The sequence below is a fragment of the Leptodactylus fuscus genome, chromosome 4, assembly GCF_031893055.1.
Source record: "Leptodactylus fuscus isolate aLepFus1 chromosome 4, aLepFus1.hap2, whole genome shotgun sequence".
NCBI classification, from domain to species: domain Eukaryota; kingdom Metazoa; phylum Chordata; class Amphibia; order Anura; family Leptodactylidae; genus Leptodactylus; species Leptodactylus fuscus.
In genome coordinates, this window is record NC_134268.1 from 156,735,580 (window position 1) to 156,757,274 (window position 21,695).

At 40.2% G+C, this 21,695-nt stretch overlaps 1 protein-coding gene across 2 annotated transcripts in view; it reads right to left on the reverse strand.

Annotated features, from left to right (window-relative positions):
* EZH2 (enhancer of zeste 2 polycomb repressive complex 2 subunit) overlaps positions 1-21,695 on the reverse strand; it is a 33,365-nt gene that overhangs the window by 8,219 nt on the left and 3,451 nt on the right. For both annotated transcript variants that reach the window (XM_075271237.1, XM_075271235.1), the window contains exons 2-8: positions 9,731-9,854; positions 9,035-9,163; positions 5,861-5,977; positions 3,854-3,974; positions 2,091-2,237; positions 1,901-2,003; positions 1,519-1,682 (exon numbers count right to left, since the gene is read on the reverse strand). In XM_075271237.1, coding sequence (XP_075127338.1) covers positions 1,519-1,682; positions 1,901-2,003; positions 2,091-2,237; positions 3,854-3,974; positions 5,861-5,977; positions 9,035-9,163; positions 9,731-9,847 — 898 coding nt within the window. In that variant the 5' untranslated portion in view covers positions 9,848-9,854. The remainder of the gene's footprint in view (positions 1-1,518; positions 1,683-1,900; positions 2,004-2,090; positions 2,238-3,853; positions 3,975-5,860; positions 5,978-9,034; positions 9,164-9,730; positions 9,855-21,695) is intronic.

Consider the following 21,695-nt stretch of genomic DNA (forward strand, 5'->3'; position numbering starts at 1 on the left):
GCATGTGACGTTAAAGGCACATATATTCACTATAAGAAAAATACTCAAAAAGGGTTGAATTTGGGGAAAAAAATCACTCCAATTATAAAACCACTTTTCATAAATTAACAGTGCAGGTGAATACAAGAAACTTCCTAATAGATCTTATTAAAGAAATATGTTTCTACCTCCATTCATCAGACTGAACTACTTATAACACTTCTACTCCACACTTTAACTAAGAAAGTTCTTTAGCTCCGCTATAACTTGTAAGATAATGGTGTGCCACTGTACTGAATTAGGCAAAAAAATAATGATTTAACTAGAAGGAATCAGGATCCTCCTCCTTTCTCCATAGACTTCTGTGTCAGATAAAGTGAAGAGAAAGGAGGAGGAAAGCAGATGGATAAAGTGTCTTTACCTGTATTGTTCATTTAAAGGGGTTGTCCCATGAAAAGCATCCTATCTATACTGCTAGTTTATGTGGATTTAAGACTTTTCCTAAATACATTGCTTTATCAAAACTGCTTTGTTTGGCCGCTATCTTAATTTATTCACTTCATTGTTGACACTGTTTTCTATGACCACTGGGCTTATCTGCTCATTTCCCAAGTGACATAGCTGCCTTCTCTCAGGGGGGAAGGGAGGAGCTGACAAGCAATGGAGCTCCTCAGATAGGGGAGGAGGGAGGTGAGAGCTCTAAGATTACTGTGCTGTCTATCTTCAGCTTTTCCAATTATCAGCCGGTTCAATTGAATTTGACTGACAAGGGCTGAGATAAGGAGTCCATTACTTCTGTATTTAATGCAAGCTGACTTAAATCCAGCTCTGCTACATCAGTTTCCACATCAGCTTCATACTGTGGTAATGCATTTACAACCAATCCCTCATTACTGACTGCAAACATAGCACAGCAAGTGAAACCCTGCCCACCAATGTGCCGAGAAATCCAGGAAGTGAAGATAGCACAGAGCCTGGAGGCTGAAGAACAAGAGTTATGGGAATACCCCTTTAATGAAAAGTGGTTTTATAGTTGGAGATACTCTTTAAAATCACTGTTTAATGCATCACTTATATGGACAAATATGTTATCTTTTTTCCTTAGAGTGGTTTTAAGTTGTCAAACTCACATACATGTATATGAATTCTAAGAACTTATATTCATCTTACTGTTCCCCCCAATGATCTTATTTCAACACTTCCTGGTCTTCCGCCAGTTTCTGTATCCTTGCCTCCAGCAATGACATCCAAGAATGGACATGTGACCACTGAAGACAAAACACTGGCTGCATCAGTGACTGCAGTGGTCACACATCCATATCAGGATCTCAGCAATGGAGTGCATACCAAGACTGGCCGGGAACAGGAAAGCATCAAACGGGAAGCGGGCTGGATCAGTAAGATAAGTATTACTTCTTTTATTATCTCACCACAGTCTAGGTGGTTTTAATATTTTTATATAACTACACAAGGCCTTCATGTATCAGCGGTATATATAAAAGTTTAACAAATAACATTTAAAGTAGGATATGAACTTACGATGTAAAAAGCAGTCATACTTGAAACATCGCCTACAAAACAATGTATGGAATGAATGTAGGCTCTGCTCCCTTTGTACAGATTTTGCATTTGGTCCATCAATATTTGGGGTGCATTCTGGAGGTAGAGCTCCTGGCAGCTGTTGCTCTGTTAATTCCTTGTATCTGGTAAGAATAAGACAACTTATTATCAAGTGCACATTAGGTCTCAGCAGAAATGGCCCGTTTAGTTTTTGGGCCCCATGACTGCTACCCTCCAATGTACATTAGACTACTTGGTGTTATTTGGATATGTCCTGTATCTTTATTAACTGGATTTTGGCTGCCTACATGCAAAATATTCATTGCCCAACTCTGATAAACACATATATAGCCAGTCTTACTTTTCCTTTAATTCTTCAGTTGTTCCCTTATCAGGAAACATGGACGATATTGCCTCAAAGATTTTATCAGAAGGAAACTTCCGTGGCAGACGAGCCACCTTGTCTGTAGGGAAAGAAAGATGATATTTTAATCTAGACATTTTGGGTTATTGCAAAGAAAAAAAAGGAACACAAATAATATTATATTTACCATCTAAACTGTCTTCGTGATCCTTATCTTTGTCATCTTGGTCATCGTCCTGATTGTCTTCTCCATCATCATCATCTTCATAATCACTATACTGGCTGAGTGCGTTTACCAGCTCCACAAATATCTCATCATTGATAAAGCCACATTCTGCAAAGTTAAAAAAACAAAACAAAACACAGATAGATGATATTAGTATGTTACTCTCGAAAAGATGGACTTCAGAAAAATGTCATGATCAAAAAAAAACACAAAAACCTATAAAGATTAGTGTAGTCATAGACATTAGAGATCAATCTGCCATGTGCTTTGACTGCTTCTCCCAACCTCCCAGTGCTATTTGAGCGTGGGGGACCGCCCCAGTGCTGCGAGAAAACTCATTACCATAATGAAGAAATCGGGAATATATACCGAATGGCAGCGCAGATAAGACTTCTAAAGGTAGGGGAAGAACACCCTTTCTTAAGGCTTTTCCGACGTGGGTTTAGCTAAAAACGGGATTCTAATGATAGGATCCCTTTAAAAGTCTTGAGAGGTCATAAAATGCTAGTATATAGTATAGTATATAACCGCTAGTGTATAGTATATAGAGGTCATAAACTGCTAGTGGTGAGTCCAGTAACTGGCTGCAGAGGTCAACTGACCACAAACAAATGGTTTATGAGGGAGCAGCAACAGCAGGGAAGGTGGTCCTGCTGCAGCACCCCTTTCTCATGCATACAAATTCCTTTATATGGGTTTTTTTTATTAAAACTGAGTTGGACAAGCTATTTAACCATTTACATACACCCATATGTCTCTTTCTATTACACCATTACTCCTGTAATGACAAGTGAAACACAAACATTTTAATAACTGGAATACCTCAAGTCAATAAGATTTTCCTAAAAGAAATAACACATGACAATATGTTTTATCTTTTCTTTTTGGAAAAAAGTGCAACCAGTTATTAAGTGCGAGTATAAAAAGAGCCAGTGCTTTCCTTTACCTTGCTGTTTTCCCACCAGCCCTGCCAGACCCATGGTCATTACAGAATCAGAGGTTTGTATGACTGCCAAGAGATTTGGCTGGAAACAAAACATGTCCGCTAACAGCTGTAAACTAGTAATTACTATCCAGCCCAACAAAAGATTTCAGTCAAGGACATAAATATCGCAGATATCCAAAAATGTAGCCTGCGAATAAGAGGAGATCACAATGGGCCTCGTGACTAGCCAAGACAAGAAGCGGAGCAGTGGCCCACAGGAACCAATTACATTCTGCTGTCACTGGTATAATACAGTAGTGATCCAATTCCTCTGCAACTGCTCCATGTCTTGTAAGGTCTCTGTGAAGCCCATCATGTCCAGATCCATTGGGAAAAAATATTAAGCTAAATGCACCAGAATTCTGGCTTCATCTGCACTAAGCAAACACTAGTCTACATGCTGTGCACCATAGTTATTATGTGGCTTAGTGGGAGTTAGGAAGGTGGCGGGGCTTAAGCTGTGACAAAGCAAGCCAGAATTATACTAAAATTCTGGTATAAATTTCTATTACAAAGCCTGTCAATTAATAAGTGGTATAGAGGAACTAGACAATTTATAGATGTGCGAGATTTATCATCTAGCATAAGCCAATGCAATACTTCTAGTGCATATATGACGGTGTGCGCTGTCTAATAATAGATAAGATAGAATTAGTAAATCTGCCCCAGAGAGGACGACCATATCAAAAAATATAATTAATTTCTAATCCACTGAAACGATTTGCAATAATAACCGTACCCCTGTCTCCATGAACCTTTCCATCGTAGTTCTTAATGAGTTCTTCAATAAAAGTCCCATCTTGATCCAATACCTCATCTCCCATGTAAGGAATATTATGTAGCACCGTCTCATCTTCTACCTGAAATCATATGCAACAGTGAAGCTGAATATATATAGGGTTAAAGACATTGTCTACTTTACAAAAAGAAATTTCACACAAGGCAATTCTGCATTGTTCATGTGCACATTTTTTTCTCTTTTGTCTGTTTATATGATAAGTTTCTGCGTACATTATTGCTTGCTAGTTTTTATTGGTTCTGTTTGTAGAATATGTTTCTTGTCTGAAAACTAATTAAATAAAAAACTCGATTTTCATAAAAGAAATCTATCCTATAATGGGACTAAAATAATTTTTCTAAATTGCTGTATTAGGCAATACTGCCATTAAGCTGCAACACAAACCAGCTGAAATCCGTGCAGCCACCTGCACAAAGCCAGAATTATAGAGATTTTTTTTTTTTTAAATGTAAATTGTGAGCCCCACATAGAGCTCCAATGTACATTTTTCCCTATCAGTATGTCTTTTTTTGGAATATGGGATGGAAATCCATGCAAACACGGGGAGAACATACAAACTCCTTGCAGATGGTTTTTTGCCCATGGCGGGATTTGAACACCAGGACTCCAGCGCTGCAAGGCTGCAGTGCTAACCACTGAGCCACCGTGTGGCCCCAGAATTATAGAGATTCTATGGTCCTGGGTTACTGGGACAAAGACTATTACTATTAGAGGTAGAACAAGCCATCTAGTTTAGTGCAGACATCACATTGCTCTGAATAAGCACTGTGTAATACTTCATTTTCCCTTTGGTGGCGCTGCAGAGAACTGAAACACTTTCTGCCAGTCTTCACCTGCTAACAACTCAGCAGGAGGGGACATTATGTGATCATATTATTTATTTACAAGGGACTCTTGCAACAAGTAGGGATTATCCAACTCAGAGAACCTCTTTAAATGGGAGCCGCTCGCTATTTTTTCCCACTAGCAGGAAAAAGAGGCGACATGCCCTTTCTTACCACAGATTCCGTGGCTGAGACAGCCGTGGCGCGAGACTCACTGCCAATTAGGCCCATTCAATTGGGCCTAATCAGGAGCGAGATGCCATGACGAGATGCCAATGCACTGCATCCCATCACGGCTAGCCACATGGAGCGTTCACATGGTGGAAAAGCTTTCCACCATGTGAACATACCCTAAAGAATAACTAGTATCTCAAAAAACCTCAGCTGTTATAAACTTTGACCAGTAGGTTGTCTGGGTGCTAAGACCATCACCAATTAATGAAACAAAGTTGTGGAAATAATTAATCAGCCCATTTTCCAGTGATAGAGAAACAAAGCTGAACAGGCACAGTGCTCAGCGGAGTTCTTCCACCTCACCATTTCATCAATCAGTGGTGGCTTCGGCATTACAACCCCATTGATCAAACCATCAGATGTATCACTAGTTTTGTGAAAAGATAGTTACTATGAAACTCTGTCTAAGCTGAGAAAACCCATAGGTTTAAAGGAGCGAAGGCCTGTACATTAAAAGTGACGTAAGATCAAAAGCTATCCCAGTGAGAATGGCAAGATTGACGCTTACTTAGTAACTACGCTTATTTAGGTTTATGTCATAATTTTGTTGGTAACTTTATAATTATCACTACAGGAAACATGCCGGCACCCATGTCAATGCTTTCACAACATACTGTCATTTTTATTCATTAACTACTCAAGGACCTATTACATGACCCGATTTTGGGGTCATGTCTCAGAAATAAGGGCACCTAGGAATGTTACTTAGCTGACTAGCAAATGATAAAGACTATCAGTAGCGCACAGCACTGTGTAATATAGCGGATATTCGGACTATAAGCCATATAACTCAGTCGATGCAAAAGTACACTGATCGCCAATTACAGATGTGTTATACAGATGACACAAGACTTTTAGAATAACATAGGATATTCCACATGCCACTTACCATAAAATTTTGCTGGAGTGGAGACCAAGAATACATGATAGGCACAGAGGCTACAGCATTGAGTGTTTTAAGAGGGATGACTTGTTTTGGAAAATCGAAATCACTAGTAACAGAGCACTAAAACATAAAAAAAGACAATATGAAATCAGAAATAAGTAAAAAAATAATCTAGAACTTAACATTACAGTGAAACCAAAAGCATGCATCTTACAAAGACGGTGTTACATAATAGTGAAGGTGAATATGTTACCATACTAGGCCTCATCCAGAGGAACACCAATTCACATGATCAGTTCACTGCCGAGAACATTCCTATCAATACAATGGCTGATGCTCCATAACAAGATCAACAAGATCTCACACACATTTAGGTCTAAAATGTCTGTCCTGACATGCAAATGCGTCGCTTTTGGTAAATCTGGTGCACAGTCAGCTAGACAGGTTAACCATAAGAATTTTCACATTCACATTTGATAAATTTAGGACAAATCACGTCAACACAAACTCCAGCAAAACAGATTTTAAAAATTCCCGTCCTAAGAAATTCTGTAACTACAGCTCAGTGTCATTTAATTTTTTTTTTATTAAAGGGGCTCTATCAGCAAAATCATGCTGATAGAGCCCCACATATGCGTGCATAGCCTTTAAAAAGGCTATTCAGGCACCGTAAAAGTTATATTAAACTACCCCCCCGTTTTAAAATAATAACCTAAAAAAGAATGTGCTCTAGTTAGATAGTTTAATATAACATTTACGGTGCCTGAATAGCCTTTTTAAAGGCTATGCACGCATATGTGGGGCTCTAGCAGCATGATTTTGCTGATAGAGCCCCTTTAAAGAGGACCTTTCACCATATCCAGGCACATGCAGTGTTATATACTGCTGGAAAGCTGACAGTGTGCTGAGTTCAGCGCACTGTCGGCTTTCCCGATCCGTGCCCGGTGTAAAGAGCTTACGGTGCCGGTACCGTAGTGCTCTATGGTCAGAAGGGCGTTTCTGACCATTAGCCAGGAACGTCCTTCTGCCTCGCGGCGCCAATCACGCTGTGCTGTGGAGCGGGGAGGAACGCCCCCTCCCTCCCTGATAATACTTGTCTATGGACGAGCTGTGTGAGCAGAGGGAGGGGGCGTTCCTCCCCACTCCACAGCACAGCGTGATTGGTGCCGCGAGGCAGAAGAACGTTCCTGGCTAATGGTCAGAAACGCCCTTCTGACCATAGAGCACTACGGTACCGGCACCGTAAGCTCTTTACACCGGGCACGGATCGGGAAAGCCGACAGTGCGCTGAACTCAGCGCACTGTCAGCTTTCCGGCAGTATATAACACTGCATGTGCCCGGATATGGTGAAAGGTCCTCTTTAAATGTATTTTATTCTATATTTATTCTGGAGTTCATGTAGTCATATAAGTAATCTATTATACTGTACATGCGTGACCACCACTCTATTCACTTCTATAGGGCTAAAAGTGTCCTGTATTCACCTACTGTTGTTAGTCCTATAAAAAATTAAAAAGACTCTGGTACCCTCATCTCATGACCGGTGGGGGGTTCCAGCAGGTCAAACCACTCAGTGAATATACATTACCTCTTTTAGACAAGTGACATAACATATGAGGGTTTATTTATTTGTACAATTTAATATTCCCTACAATGTAATGAGAAGCTGGAAACTGTTTTATGGAGTAAAGATCACAAGTTACAAAAATCCAAAACTTTGAAAGAAAAAAAAAAATCTGAGCTGCCAACTCGGCTGTGTTGATTTTTCCCCCCACTACAACGTTCATTGTGGAATTCAGAATGAGATAAATATTTTTAAATACTGATTTGGCATTTTTGGATGCAAGGATACCCAATATGTTAACTTATTTTTATATGGGACACGTGAAGGCGAGAAGGGGGGATGACTTGAATTTTTTTTTTTTTTTTATTATTATTTATTTTTAAACTTACAATTTAACTTTTATTATTACACCAAGTATGGGACTTGAACCTCATACTATACTTTATATTACAATACTAATGATTTGAAATATACTTTAAAATCTATTGACTTATAATAAGCTTGGATCACATCTGCGTACGGGCCATTCCATTCCAATATCAGCATGAAATATGCGGAGAGAAAAGTCCTGGGAGCAGTGCTTTTCTCTCCACATTTTCCATGCAGAAACCACATGGACCCCATTATAGTCTATGGGGTCCGCGGTAACCGCTTTTTTTTTTTTTTTTTTTTTTAATGCGGATAGGTTTCTGTTCAGAGGAGTCAAACTCAGATGCAAACCGGGCCTTACAGGCTGTATATGGCTAGGAATCTGCTTTGCAAATTAGTTCTACATATCTAAATAACTACAAACCGTTCTTTGTTTTCCTAAATCCTGTTTATGTTCCCTTAGAACTGAATTAAACATAGCATAGTTCTGGGAAAAAACTGTGAAAACAACTGGGTCATTATCCGAGCTAATAACAATAGAAAAATGAATAATAAAGAAGTTCTCAAATCCTCAATAGTAAAGCATTCTGCTATACCATTCTGTTTAATGAGAGAAAAGCAGCTTATATCAGAGGAGGAATTTAGCCAGTAGAAGCAGGTCAGGGGCAAGTTTACTTTCACATTACGCAGATTGTCATTATATTGGCGTATGCATATTCATCCACCATGGGAGGTAGCGCAACGTAAACATTCTAAAGGTAACTCATCTGAGGGCAGCATGAAATAGTGACAGATGCATTCATACAGCAGTGCTGCTTATGTCTATGTCAATAGAGTAATATAAAACATATAGTATATTAGTCAGGATGATGCAAAGTGCTGCGGAGTGCAGATCATTTGTTGCAGCACAAGTAAAGCGCTTAGTAGTCTGTTTCGTGAATACTCTGCCCACCCGCCGACTTCTCACAGCTTTCTCCCTGTGCATAGTACTATGAAAAAAACTGTCACTTAGCTCATAAATATACCAGACGCATAGGTCAGAATGCTCAGCTTGCGCTACAACTAATGACCTACCATAAAATCCCAATAAACCTCCCCGTAGTCACACATATATAGACACACGGTCACTTCTCAATCTGCCCTCAGTGAGGCCTGCATATCGTGCCGACAGATGTGCTTCAAGTTAAAAACAAAGAAATCATCTACAGTTCTACAATGATCATAAGAAACTGTTGGTTCGTACCTCTCTCGTCCCCCGTAAAGAGCTGACGGAGGTCATAATGTGAACAGGCTGGATTCTTCGTTGTTTCCATTCTTGGTTCAAAATCTCAGTTCGTTCTAGAATTTTTTGACGATTTGAATTAAACATACCCTGCAAATAGAAGGGAGACAATTCACTGCCAGGAATATTGAAGAGGAACATGGTTATGAACATCACTGCAGACATTATGGGATGTTCACACTTGCGCCCCTGTCTGCCCTCCACGTTTCTGTCCTAATCCCTAGAGAAACTGCATAAGGGACAGCTTGCTGGCAGTCATTTTAAAAACCCATTCATTTGAAAGGGTTTGTAAAGCGATCCGCCTGTGTCTGTATGCAGTCTCTCTGCGATGAAACATTTTGTTTTTGTTTGTTTGGGTTTTTTTTTTTGCATGGACAAAAAGTCGGACATGCAGGACTTTGCGTCCGTGAAAAAAACAACCCAAAAAACAAAACCCAAGGGCCAGTGGAAGAGTTAATATATAAAATTATAATAAGCATGAAAGAAAGGTTTGAATCTGCTTTATTATTGACTTTACCTACATGGAAATCCATTTCCATTCCACTGATTTGTAATAATATACAACCATAGTGGTAGGTGTAGGAGGCGATATTCTCTTATGAAACTATATACAAGTAAAATCAACCAATCTAGACAATCTCAGGCTTATCTATGTACCTTTACTTCATCCGCCCGTCTGAACCGCTTAAGCTGCCGCAGACGCATATACTCAGATTTCACCCGCTTCCTCCAGCATACTGGTCCTTTCTCAGATTTTTTGCCTGTCTGGCCCATGATTATCCTGCAGAGATAAGGAAAGATCTTGATTTCTTGTACTGTAAGTACATTTAGACACTGCTGTATTTAATTAAAATGTATTTACTGTACTGTTATCATAGACATATGTTACAATTTTATTACTTGCTCCATATTATTACAAAATAGCTTTGCAGAGGTATAGAGATGACATTACTAATTAAAATGGGGTCACTCAAGACAACTCTAAGCAATAAAAGAAATGATAATGCTGTCTTATACTATGGAAGGCAAAAAAAAAAAAAAAAAGTTAAAAACCAGGATTAGAAAGCTATGGCTGTCCATAGGTTGTGTGAGGTACTAAAATTCGACACTATTCACCTCAATGGAGCTGGAATACAACAACCATTGTGTAGACAGCTGTGGTGCTGGGTCTGGAAGGATGTTTCTGAACTTGGACAACCCCCTTTAGATCTAGTTTAATTTTATATGGTCAGACAAGCCATTAAATAATATTAAAACAGTGCCGTCAAAGTACATTGCTCCACGCTGTAATACGGCGCACACAAATTTGCTTAGACTACCATACTATCTTTTCCACGTACATCCAGAAGAAACAAAATCGTACCATGTTCCATCAGAGAATCCTATCCTACTAATATTAAAAATGTGAAAGTTTGTTTGGATGTTTGTTATTCTTTCACGCAAAAACATCTGAACAGATTTAGATGAAATTGGGCACACAGATTGTAATTTGGATAGTTTGTGACACGGCTTCATGACTGTTATGAATTCGGGTTCATATACTATATTACACTGATCTTGCAGCCTATCAGATAATTGCACTTTGCTGATAAAGCCTGGGCTGTTACCTCTCTATGTAAATACACACATAACACAGAGTCCATTGTGTACATGCATTTGCATATTATCTGATCTGCTCCAGTGCTGAGACTCTGACATAGGAAATAATCCAAATTGGCAGCTTGGCAATTTTAAACATGCTGGGAAAAAGAAAATCTAATTTGTGGCCAAATTTTAAAACGAGAGTATGACGGTAGCCAGAAGTCACAGACTTCTCCTCAAGCGGAGCTCAGGAGGATTGAGCAAACTAGGCATCAAGTGGCTCTTAGAGCAGCCGAAACGCTGGAGAAGGTGGATCATCAACTCCAACAACAGTTTGCTCCTTAGATGCCGGAACAATCAAAGGAGCGGCGAAAGGAACAAGTTCAGCGGCAGGTCAGCTTGGCAGCAGCCGAAGCGCCTGGAAAAGGCGGATCATTGACACTAACAACACGCTCACTATATGGCGTCCCAGCCAGTTCCTGAGATGCTGGAACAATCACAGGCACAGCGCGAGGAACAAGCTCAACAGCAGGAGAGCTTGAAAACTGCTGAAACACAGGAGCAGATGAACCATTGACGGCAGCAATTTGCCTATGTGATTACAAAGTGGAAGGTGAACACTGATTGTCGGAATGTGCCCCGAGTCGGAAGACTCCTGAAACTGGGAGATAGAGACTGACGAGTGCTGGCCAGAGAAACCGCACCCAACCGATGGCTCACATACACCAGGATTTTCACCAGGCAGCCGAGAGTATTGTGTTGATCAATACCATCCGTAAGGAAGCATCTGCTGGGTTCTACCAACTACTGGATATGAATAAATGTTGTTTTTCTATTCTACCACAGGTGTAAAAAAAATAGTTATTGGTAGACAGTGTACTTCTACCTTGTGCTCAATCCACTCCTGGATTTGCCCCCAAAAAAACCCTAGCAAAATCTGCAAAAAAAAAAAAAAAAAAAACCAAAAAAAACCCCTGACTGTTTCCACAACATGAAATAAAGAGGATTTTTAAGACTGGTGAACACTGCCCATTTCTTGTGTCATTGTTGAGTAAATTGAGACTTTTGGTTGTGACAATTGTCAATGAGCGACCCCTTGTAGTCCGCAGGCACTCAATGCCTTGCAGCTCTGGAAATGTTCTTTAATGACCCATTATGGAAAAATGGTGTCACAGAGATAACAGTCACAAACTGTGGCTACTATTTGAAAGCTATAATGTTTTACTCTATTTGCCTATAATACTACATACAGTTGTCTTACATTATATTACTATTCTGAAAAAAAAAAAACAAAAAAAACAACTAAAAACATACAATGTGAGTCTCATATTTCTCTCTAGCTATAAACATCTGATAATCAGACAATTGCTTCACAGTTCCCAGAAGCATGCAGATAACAACAAGGTAAAACGAAATTAAATATTGCTCTCCCTCATACACTTGTCCTTGAAATTCCATAGTGTTTCTGTAAGTCCTGTAAGCCTCACGCACATGGCCATATAACACATTTTGTTTGGAGGGTTATTAGAGAAATAGGAGACCTCTACTGCACTTCCTTATGCATCAGGTTGTATACAGAGGCTTCAGCTTTCTGATTACCACAAAATTTAACAGAAAAAACATGGCATGCTATATCAGATGCTGCATGTGCAGAGGTATTCTCCCCTAGAAACAATTGTAAGCCCTCGCGGGCAGGGTCCTCTACCCCACTGTGCCAGTCGGTCATTGTTAGCATTATATCTACCTGTATATTCTGTGTATTGTATGTAACTCCCAAATGTAAAGCACCATGGAATTAATGGTGCTATATAAATAAATAATAATAATAATTCTCCCCTAGAAACAATGTGTCTGTACATAATATACCCAATGGTGCCCCTGAGCACTGCAATAAGGCTTTGTGCCTTAGTACTGTCATACTTACTTATGGACTTACTTACTTACTTACGGAGACTTATGGACCCCACTGAATATAATGGGGTTTCCTTCATTTTAAAACTAAAACTGACAGACAAAAAAAATGTTGTCCAGCAGAGACTCCGGGACAAATGTGAACGCAGCCTAAAACAGTATTAGCAAATCTGCTCTGCAGTGTGAAAAAAAGGGAGTACAGTTCAATACAACGAGCATTGGATTCATGGTGGTAGCTCAGAAGTGATGTAGAGGTTGCTCAAGGCTACCATCTCGAATCCCACGCATGTCGTACTGAAATATACTATCTGTTCCACACACACAATGTATTACTGCCTTGAAATCCTTCTTATTATTGTCTTTCTGTATACTGCACACTACTTATGTGGAGATACTCGGCTCTCAGCTGGTGAAAGGGCTCAGTGGCTCAATACACTGCAAACTTCATAAAATGATTACATTTACCTTCTGAGTGCGGTTCATGACATTAGGTTCTGCACAAGTACTCTCATATTACTAATTTAGTGTTTTTAACGTTTTCCTCGTATAGGTATAATACTAACTAGCGAGCAGCCGTGAAAATAATCTTCACGTGTGACATCAATGGTAACTTTCTCCCTAGAAACAAAGGGCGCAGACTACATACTCCATAAAAACATGCCTCTGTCAGCGCTTCTTTGTGCACATAACTAAGGGCTAGTTCACACGGGCAAGAGGAGGCGGATTATGGTGCTGAATCCACGTCAAAACCCGCCCCGTCACAATGGAGGTCTATGTAGACCGCCAGGCTACGGAAAAAAGAATCAACATGCCCTTTCTTCAGGCGGACTCCACAGCTGATTCAGCCGCGGCGTCCACCTCGCGACACCTCCCTCCAGAGTAGGCCCATTCATTTGAGCTGCGACGGGATGCCGTGCACTGTACCGCCATCGCGGCAGCCGCCCCGGAATATGCACATGTGTAATTGCATGTGAAGTTAGCCTGACAGTTTCATAACCCTTAAAGGGTAACTGAGTTTTCATGAAAAGTTGAACTATCTGCAGGATCTTGCTGGGCAATATTTTCTATCTAGGTATAAGCCTTCAAACATGACGTCCTATCAAATTTTCTGTAGCTAACATCCCCGTTATAGCTGCAGCACAGTTCACATTTCTATCTCATTCAGGGGACATATATAATAAGAGGCAATCTGCCCCCCAACCCCACCCTATCATACTCCAAGGAATAATTGTACAACAGCAAACAAATAGCTGAGAAGAGCCCAAGTGACACTAATAGAGGAGATCCAGGAACCTGGATTGCAAATACATAAAGGCCAGCAGGTAAAACACTTAATAAAAAAAACATTATCTTTGAGCACAGTCAGGAAAACTGCTCGCTGTCTGTTAATATCTAATCTGTAATCACACACAGAAGTACGTGGACTTTATTTTCTTACATTGTAAAGCTGTGAGATTTCCAGCGCTTTACACAGATTGGCAGTTTGCAATGTGTTTCTGCAGACTGTAAGGAGAATCAACCCCTCCCCTCTTCACTCACTGTGTAAAGAGAGAACAAAAACCTTCCGCTTCACTCATCGTAATTTTGTCTTGCTTATCTAATCTATCTATAATCAAACCTTAATACCCCACTATGGGATATTATACTGTCAAAAGTTTGCTATGGGGACCAATCTTTGCTAGTTACATCCCTGCTCCTCACTGCAGTTTCCAAATAGAATGCAAGTTTTCTGAACAACCATTATGCAAATGTGAACCTCTAGCCTCTAGAAAATCACAGCTTGATAAACGTGATCTGAACTCCTCTCCCTAAAGGAGTATGTGAGGCCCGGTTCAGATCTGCCTTCAGTATTCCGTTTGGGAAGTACACTTGCCCCCCCCCCCCCCAAATGGAATACCAAACGCATTAAAAAGCTGTTAGCTAAGAAACCACAAAACCCAATAGACTGCTGCTTGCAGTACTTTTCTCTCTGCAAGACTCGTGTGGACACTGTGCGGAAAACACACAGACTTTATTAGAGTCTATGGGGGTCTGTGTGGTTTCTTTGCTAACCGCTTTTCCCCAAGTAGACCCCCCCAGCAGAATACCGAATGCAGATGTGAACCGGGCCTACGGAGTATGTACCTTAAAAAGCCAAACACTTGTTCAGATGATAGATATTCTGTCTGGCTAATATAGTTACGGCTTGTAAGTGTCCTGTGGTATCTGGTACAAAACGTTAATAGCACATCTTTTTATCCTGTAATTGGCAAGTTGCGACCACTATAGATTGAAGCATCCCATCGATGTTTGTTCAGATTGAGATCTTTGAGTTCAACCTGTTGACTTGGCCTCTTGTTATATATCACAAACCATTTCTGAACAATTCTTGCAGTGTACAGGGTGCATTATTTTACTGAAAGAGGCGATTACCATTATGGAATACTGTTGTTATAAAGGGTTACACTTGGTCTCCAACAATGTTTAAAGGGAGCACTATTAACAATTTTAGCAATTTGTGCTAGAACACCTCTTCCATTGAATCAGACCGGACTGGTTTGACGGCTCTCTTCACTTGCATCTTTGAGCGTTAGGTGCCCTTGACACTTTTGCTGGTTCAATAGTTATGCTTTCTTGGACTACTTTTTTTTAATGTACTAACCATTGTGAATCGGGAATACCCCACCAGACCTGACATTTTGAGCATATTTTATGCAGATCAATACATGGGCGTAGTTTTTCTGTACTTAAACCAGACACCAACTTCAACAACAGTTCACTTGAAGCCTAATGAATCTTACCCCTTGACATGTGCCATGGCTAGGCAACTGGGTTAGAGCTATCACAATATGGTCATTGTAAATTATGCTCAGATCTTGCTTCACAACAAAATCAATGTTATTCACTTTACTATTACATATGGAACGCTTGGTTACCTTTTTTGTAATTTACTTTATGAAATTTAACATAAGCTGCGGGCAAAATATGTACAATAATAACAAAATTATAGCATACAGATACCACAGCCAATAGATACCAACTAGCCAGAAAAGCGATTGTCGCCCTAGTGTGTGTTTCGCAGACATTTTCTCAAGGGGTTATCTGTATGTATTGTGTATGTTATTTACACACCATTATTTTATTATTATTGGACATTTGTGCACATACCTTTACATTGGATCATGGGGTATTTAGAGTACATTTCGGTTATGGAAATTTTTTGATGACTTGGCCTTTTGGCTTGTAATCCTATTTATTTCCATGGGTGAATATGCTTTGGTAAGACAATATTGCTTATATGCTTTTTATTGTAAAGATTATATGTGGTTTTATGTAACTGATTTCCAGTGTTTTTATTTTTGGTGGGTTGCTATATTGATATATAGAAGTGTACTAAGGACTAGTTCACACAGAGTTAAATGAACTCCGCGTGCACACATTCTGTTGAGGCATTGTGCGATGGATTAGGCCCAAATGAATGTGGTGGAGCCTTGCACCGCGGCTGATTCAGCAGCGGAATCCACGGTAAGATAGAGCATCTCGCTTCTTTTTTCCGCTACTAGTTAGCGGAAAAAAGAAGCAATTGGCTCCCACTGAAGTCAAAAGGAGCAATTTTTGGCAGTGGATTTTGAGGATTTCACGTCAAAATCCGCTGCCAACTTCCCCCGTGTGAACTAGCCCTAAAGAGTATAAAACCCAGTGATTTATTTTGATATTTCAGTATTTACCAGATGTAGCAGTTGCCAGAGGGGAATGGTTAAGTCCAGTTTTATACCACCTCAAACAGTGGTTGTGGCGTCACATGAAAGCAGAAACCATTAGGCTGGGTTCACACTACCGTTGTTAATGTCCGTTGCTATCTTCCACCATAGAATAACAGCAACAGACACTAACTCTTTCAGAAAACAGACACAGACTGAGTCCATCTCCGTTCCTATTGACACTAATACAAACAACATGATGGGCACTATCTTCCGTCATGTTTACTTACTTTTTTCAAAAGGAAGAAAAAGTAAATTAGAGTCAATGAGAACTGAGACAGTAAAGAGGAGGCTTAGGACCCGTGCGCACGATGTAACGCGGTGCTCATTCTGACACGTCAACTCGTGTCAGAGTCAGCGCTTCAAAACAGAATCCCATTGACTTCAATTGGGTCCGTTTAATGCGCGTAACACATTGAAATCAATGGGTTAAAAAGCCTCCCATTGATTTCAATGTGAAGCGCACGTAAGACGGAAGCCATTGAAGTCAATGGGATTCTGTTTTGAAGCGCTGACTGTGACGAGGGAAGTGGGCACCACAAATAGAAAACATTTGAAGTTGACTAACTAGATTCCTTTCAAATGTGATGTTACCATTACTATAGTAATACCACTAGGTTTGAATTTACCACACATTTGCCAGCGCTCATAGAAATATAGTCCTTATATACAGTCTGCTGGTCCCAATGTGTGGGAATGAGATGCTTCCGCTCTAACATACTGTGCTCCAGCGTGACATCATTAAAGGGTGCCCGCACACTCCTCCTTTGGCCTGCTCTCTGTTGTCCTGAGGAGGTCTTGGGAGCTCCAGTGCCAATAAGGCAGTAGATGGCAGCTTTAGGGGTTGCATGTGGCTCACGGGACGCATGTTTGAGACCCCTGCTGTAGATATTATACACACAATCAGAACAAATATATCTATACTTGATCTCAAAGTCAATCCACCACCAACAAAAGTGATTCTTTAATCCATACTCTAAGTGACCAGTACGCCAATTACATGTAACTGAATCCCTGTATGTTATACCTCCTGAGGTTATCATGTAACACTTAGATCACAGATATACTTGAAAAACATGAAATAGAAGAAAGATGGAAATACAAATCACACAATACTTAAATCTTTATCTACATATCTTTTATATTTGTAAATTTTTATAGGTTTTATTTCTAGACTTCACTGTGCAGCCAGAATTACTTATTACTTACATTCTGTGGTTCATTAGGATTACAGTGATAGCAAAAATATAGTTTTTGTTCCATTTTAATACAACAAAAATCAAAAACTTTTGGAAAAATAAAAATATTGAAGTCAGCATAATAAGCAGACCGACATTCACACTTTTGCCGAGCTGTCTGTTGTTCTAGCCCATCAGAGGACCAGGAGAATGGACTGCTACAGTTTGTAGTTACATATGGAGACTGATGGACCCCACTGACTATAATGGGGTTTCCTTCATTTTAAAACTAACAGACAAAAAAAATGTTGTCCAGCGGAGACTCCGGGACAAATGTGAACGTAGCCTAAAACAGTAGTAGCAAATCTGCTCTACAGTGTGCAGAAAAGGGAGTACAGTTCAATACAACGACCATTGGATTCATGGTGGCAGCTCAGAAGCGATGTAGAGGTTGCTCAAGGCTACCATCTCGAATCCCACGCATGTCGTACTGAAATATACTATCTGTTCCACACACACAATGTATTACTGCCTTGAAATCCTTATTATTGTCTTTCTGTATACTGCACACTACTTATGTGGAGATACTCGGCTCTCAGCTGGTGAAAGGGCTCAGTGGCTCGATACACTGAAAACTTCATAAAATGATTACATTTACCTTCTGAGTGCGGTTCATGACATTAGGTTCTGCACAAGTACTCTCATATTACTAATTTAGTGTTTTTAACGTTTTTCCTCGTACAGGTATAATACTAACTAGCGAGCAGCCGTGAAAATAATCTTCACGTGTGACATCAATGGTATCTTTCGCCCTAGAAAGAAAGGGCACAGACTACATACTCCAGAAAAACATGCCTCCGTCAGCGCTTCTTATTCCCCTAAGTAACATTGTTAATTGAGAAGAGGCATGATAGTCTCATGATATATTGCTCAGCCACTTTCCTGTAGACGACATTTAATAAAATATGCAACAATATATAAAGCATTCCCCAACCACAGAGTAAGAATCCTTGTGTTCAGTCAGGAAGGTCGCATAAGGATTTAAGGTTAAGATAAATTACAAGTACTATATATGAGCAGATAAGGGGCTTTGTTGAAAATAAATATAATTATATCTAAATATAAAATATACAGAGGAACTGAGCTTTTAAAATATAGCTTGAAAGAGGAGACTGTGGCAACTCTTAGAGGAATATTCCCCTTATCAACCACCATATTCCTTAAAGTTTTCCAAAAAATCATTGCCGCCCAGTAAAAGTAATTAGACAAATTGTATAAGTCACTATCTACCTTAAAACCCCCCTATCAAAATCAGATTCATGGGAGTTTGACACCCGGCACCAGAACTACACACTGAATGGAGCTGGTAGTACATGGCTCCATCCACTGTGGAATGGCTATACCGCGACATTGTAATTCACCCGCCATTCAATTGCACTAGCTTACAACAGCCACTACACACTACTACCATCCGCTTCTGGCTATGTCCCTGTCTGGAGCACCAACTAAAAACAGCTGGTTAGGGGTACAGGGTGTCACACTCCATCAATCTGATATAATGATCTATCCTAAAGAAAATCCATGCACTCTTCTATAAAATTACTAAAGCTCTGTGCACACACGGATGCAAACATGGCACATCTTGGCTCATCTTGTTTGGTTTCTAAGAAGAAAGGAGGTGTGTGGCTTAATGTGCGATGTGCCAAATTTGTGTCCTAAACTTCTGGCTCAAAGTAAGTAACAAAAATATAAACATACACTAGTCAGTATAAAGATACACAAGATTTATTACCTAGCATCAGTCATTGCGATAAACGTGGCACATTGTAAGACTGCCCACATTTACACCGTTTCTAAATGGAACTATTCCGGCCCACTGTCCATACATGTTACTTGAAGTATATATCATGAAGGCTCCCACATATAAACACTGCACAGGTCTACAGTGGCATACGTCACCTTATGAACAACACTGTAAAGAAACCTATACTGCTCTGTAAAATGTCTCGTGAGTGTGGGATACTGCACTCCAGTACAGCTGAATCAGAAAAACCATTGTTCATCAGATGACTGTTCTTTCTATAGTTGGTAATGAACAACTTACTTGTAGCTACAGTAAAAGCTGCAGGAGTTTAGTTTTTTTTTTTTTAATTAAATAAAGTCATTTTCTGAGGACACTTTCCCTTTAAGACTAAGGCCCCATGTTTATGGTTTCTGCTTCCATTATACCTATAGGGAAACCGCTGGCATCAGCACAGCAACCTCTGCTATACACACACATAGAGCAGACAGTGCACAGAGGCACTTCCGATGCACGGTGGAATCTCATTAACATATGAAAAAAAACAGACTTATTCCAAATCTGAGGCAATTTATATACAAAAGGTAGGTGTGGAATAGCCTTTCTAAAGGTTATACAAGGATGTGCTTATCTAAAAATGACTTTTCCCAATGATAGAGCCCCTTTAAAAATTATTAATAATTTCATATTGAAGATGGAGTCAGTAATGCCATCCAAAATTAGTCTTGAATCCAACTCCACAGCCCTGGATCCAACTGCTGAGTCCCAAAGGAGCTGCAACACTAGTAATTCATCACCTCTCCATCCAGTTCTATCAGACTGCACTGAGCTATTTGTCTCACAGAAGTGAATGGAGCAGTGGATACACATGCGCACTACCACTCCATTTATACAAAACACTTGGATACCCCTATTCACATGATCTTAAGATTATCTTGCTGAAATAATTATTACAGGAAAACCCTGTTAAGAAAAAAAACAAAAACGCTTTTTCTCAATAGAATCATGACGTAACTTTCCAAGTAACCAATTTAACATATTAGGCAGAGTTCACACGGAGTAAACGCGCCGCGCATTGTGGCGCGTTTACGGCGCGTGTACGCCGCGTTTTTTTACGGTGCGCGATTACGCCGCGTTAACGCCGTGTTTATGCGGCGCTAACGCGCCGTAATCGCGCACCGTAAAAAAACGCGGCGTACACGCGCCGTAAACGCGCCACAATGCGCGGCGCGTTTACTCCGTGTGAACGAGCCCTTACAAGATCACATTTATCTGAATGAGTCAAGCGCACTATGAAGAAAGAAGCTTCATAAATCAGGCTGAGAACCTAAATGACTGTAGGTGGAAACCAGTCATAGCAAAAGAAACATTTGTTCCTGGTTCTACATCTGAAATGAGACCAACATTTCCCACATACTTCTGCAGCATACGAAGAAGACCCAAAAAAAGGTAAATGTTTGCCATGAAGACCAATATATAAAAGCAGGACCTGGTTACACGTGTCCGAAAAATAAAAAGTAGAAAATTCTAGAAACTGATTTGGAGGTAAAGCTTCATTATAGACTTCTTCTAGCTGACTATCTTGACCATACATCTTTATCCACAGATTGGGTACATACCACTTCACGTGCATACCCTGAATGAGTTCACATGTGACACGTATATAACCAAACACGTATGAATGAAGCATGACTTCCAAAGCACAAGCATGTCTAAAATTAGAGAGGTGTATTTATTAATACTGGAATTATGTCAGAAAACATTGATAATTCAGAACTAGTGAACACAGGGGTTGCCCAAAATTATAAACTCCCACTTTTTATGGGGAAAAAAAAAACTCATTAGGCCCCATTTACACGGGGCAAGAGGGGGCGGATTTTGGTGCTGAATCCACCCCCTCGCAATAGCCGTCTATGTAGACCACTAGCTTACTTTCTCGAGCTACCCTTTCTTCAGGCGATTCCACGTCCGCCTTGCGGCAGCACGCTCCGGACTAGGCCCGTTCATTTGGGCCTACTCCGGAGTGACAAGCTCCGACAGTCATAGCAGGCATATTTTGGTCCTATTCTAAGGCAGCTGCCCACGTCAAAATCAGGACCAAAATACGCCCCCCTTGCACCGTTTGAACTAGGCCTTAGGCTTCCTGTATAGTCAGTTCTGGAAAATACAGTCCATGTATTGGCCATATTTCCAGGACTCCACTGTGTCTGGAGACCCAGACTGACACATGATCCTAGTTACTTAGGCCCAGTTCACATCTGCGTTCGGGCCATTCCGTTCCCCTATCCGCAAGAAAAATGCGGAGAGAAAAATCCTGCAAGCAGCACTCTCTGATTTTTTTCGTGCAGAAACTACACAGACCCCATTATAGTCTATGGGGTTCATGGATTTCCAAAGGTAACTGCTTTTTT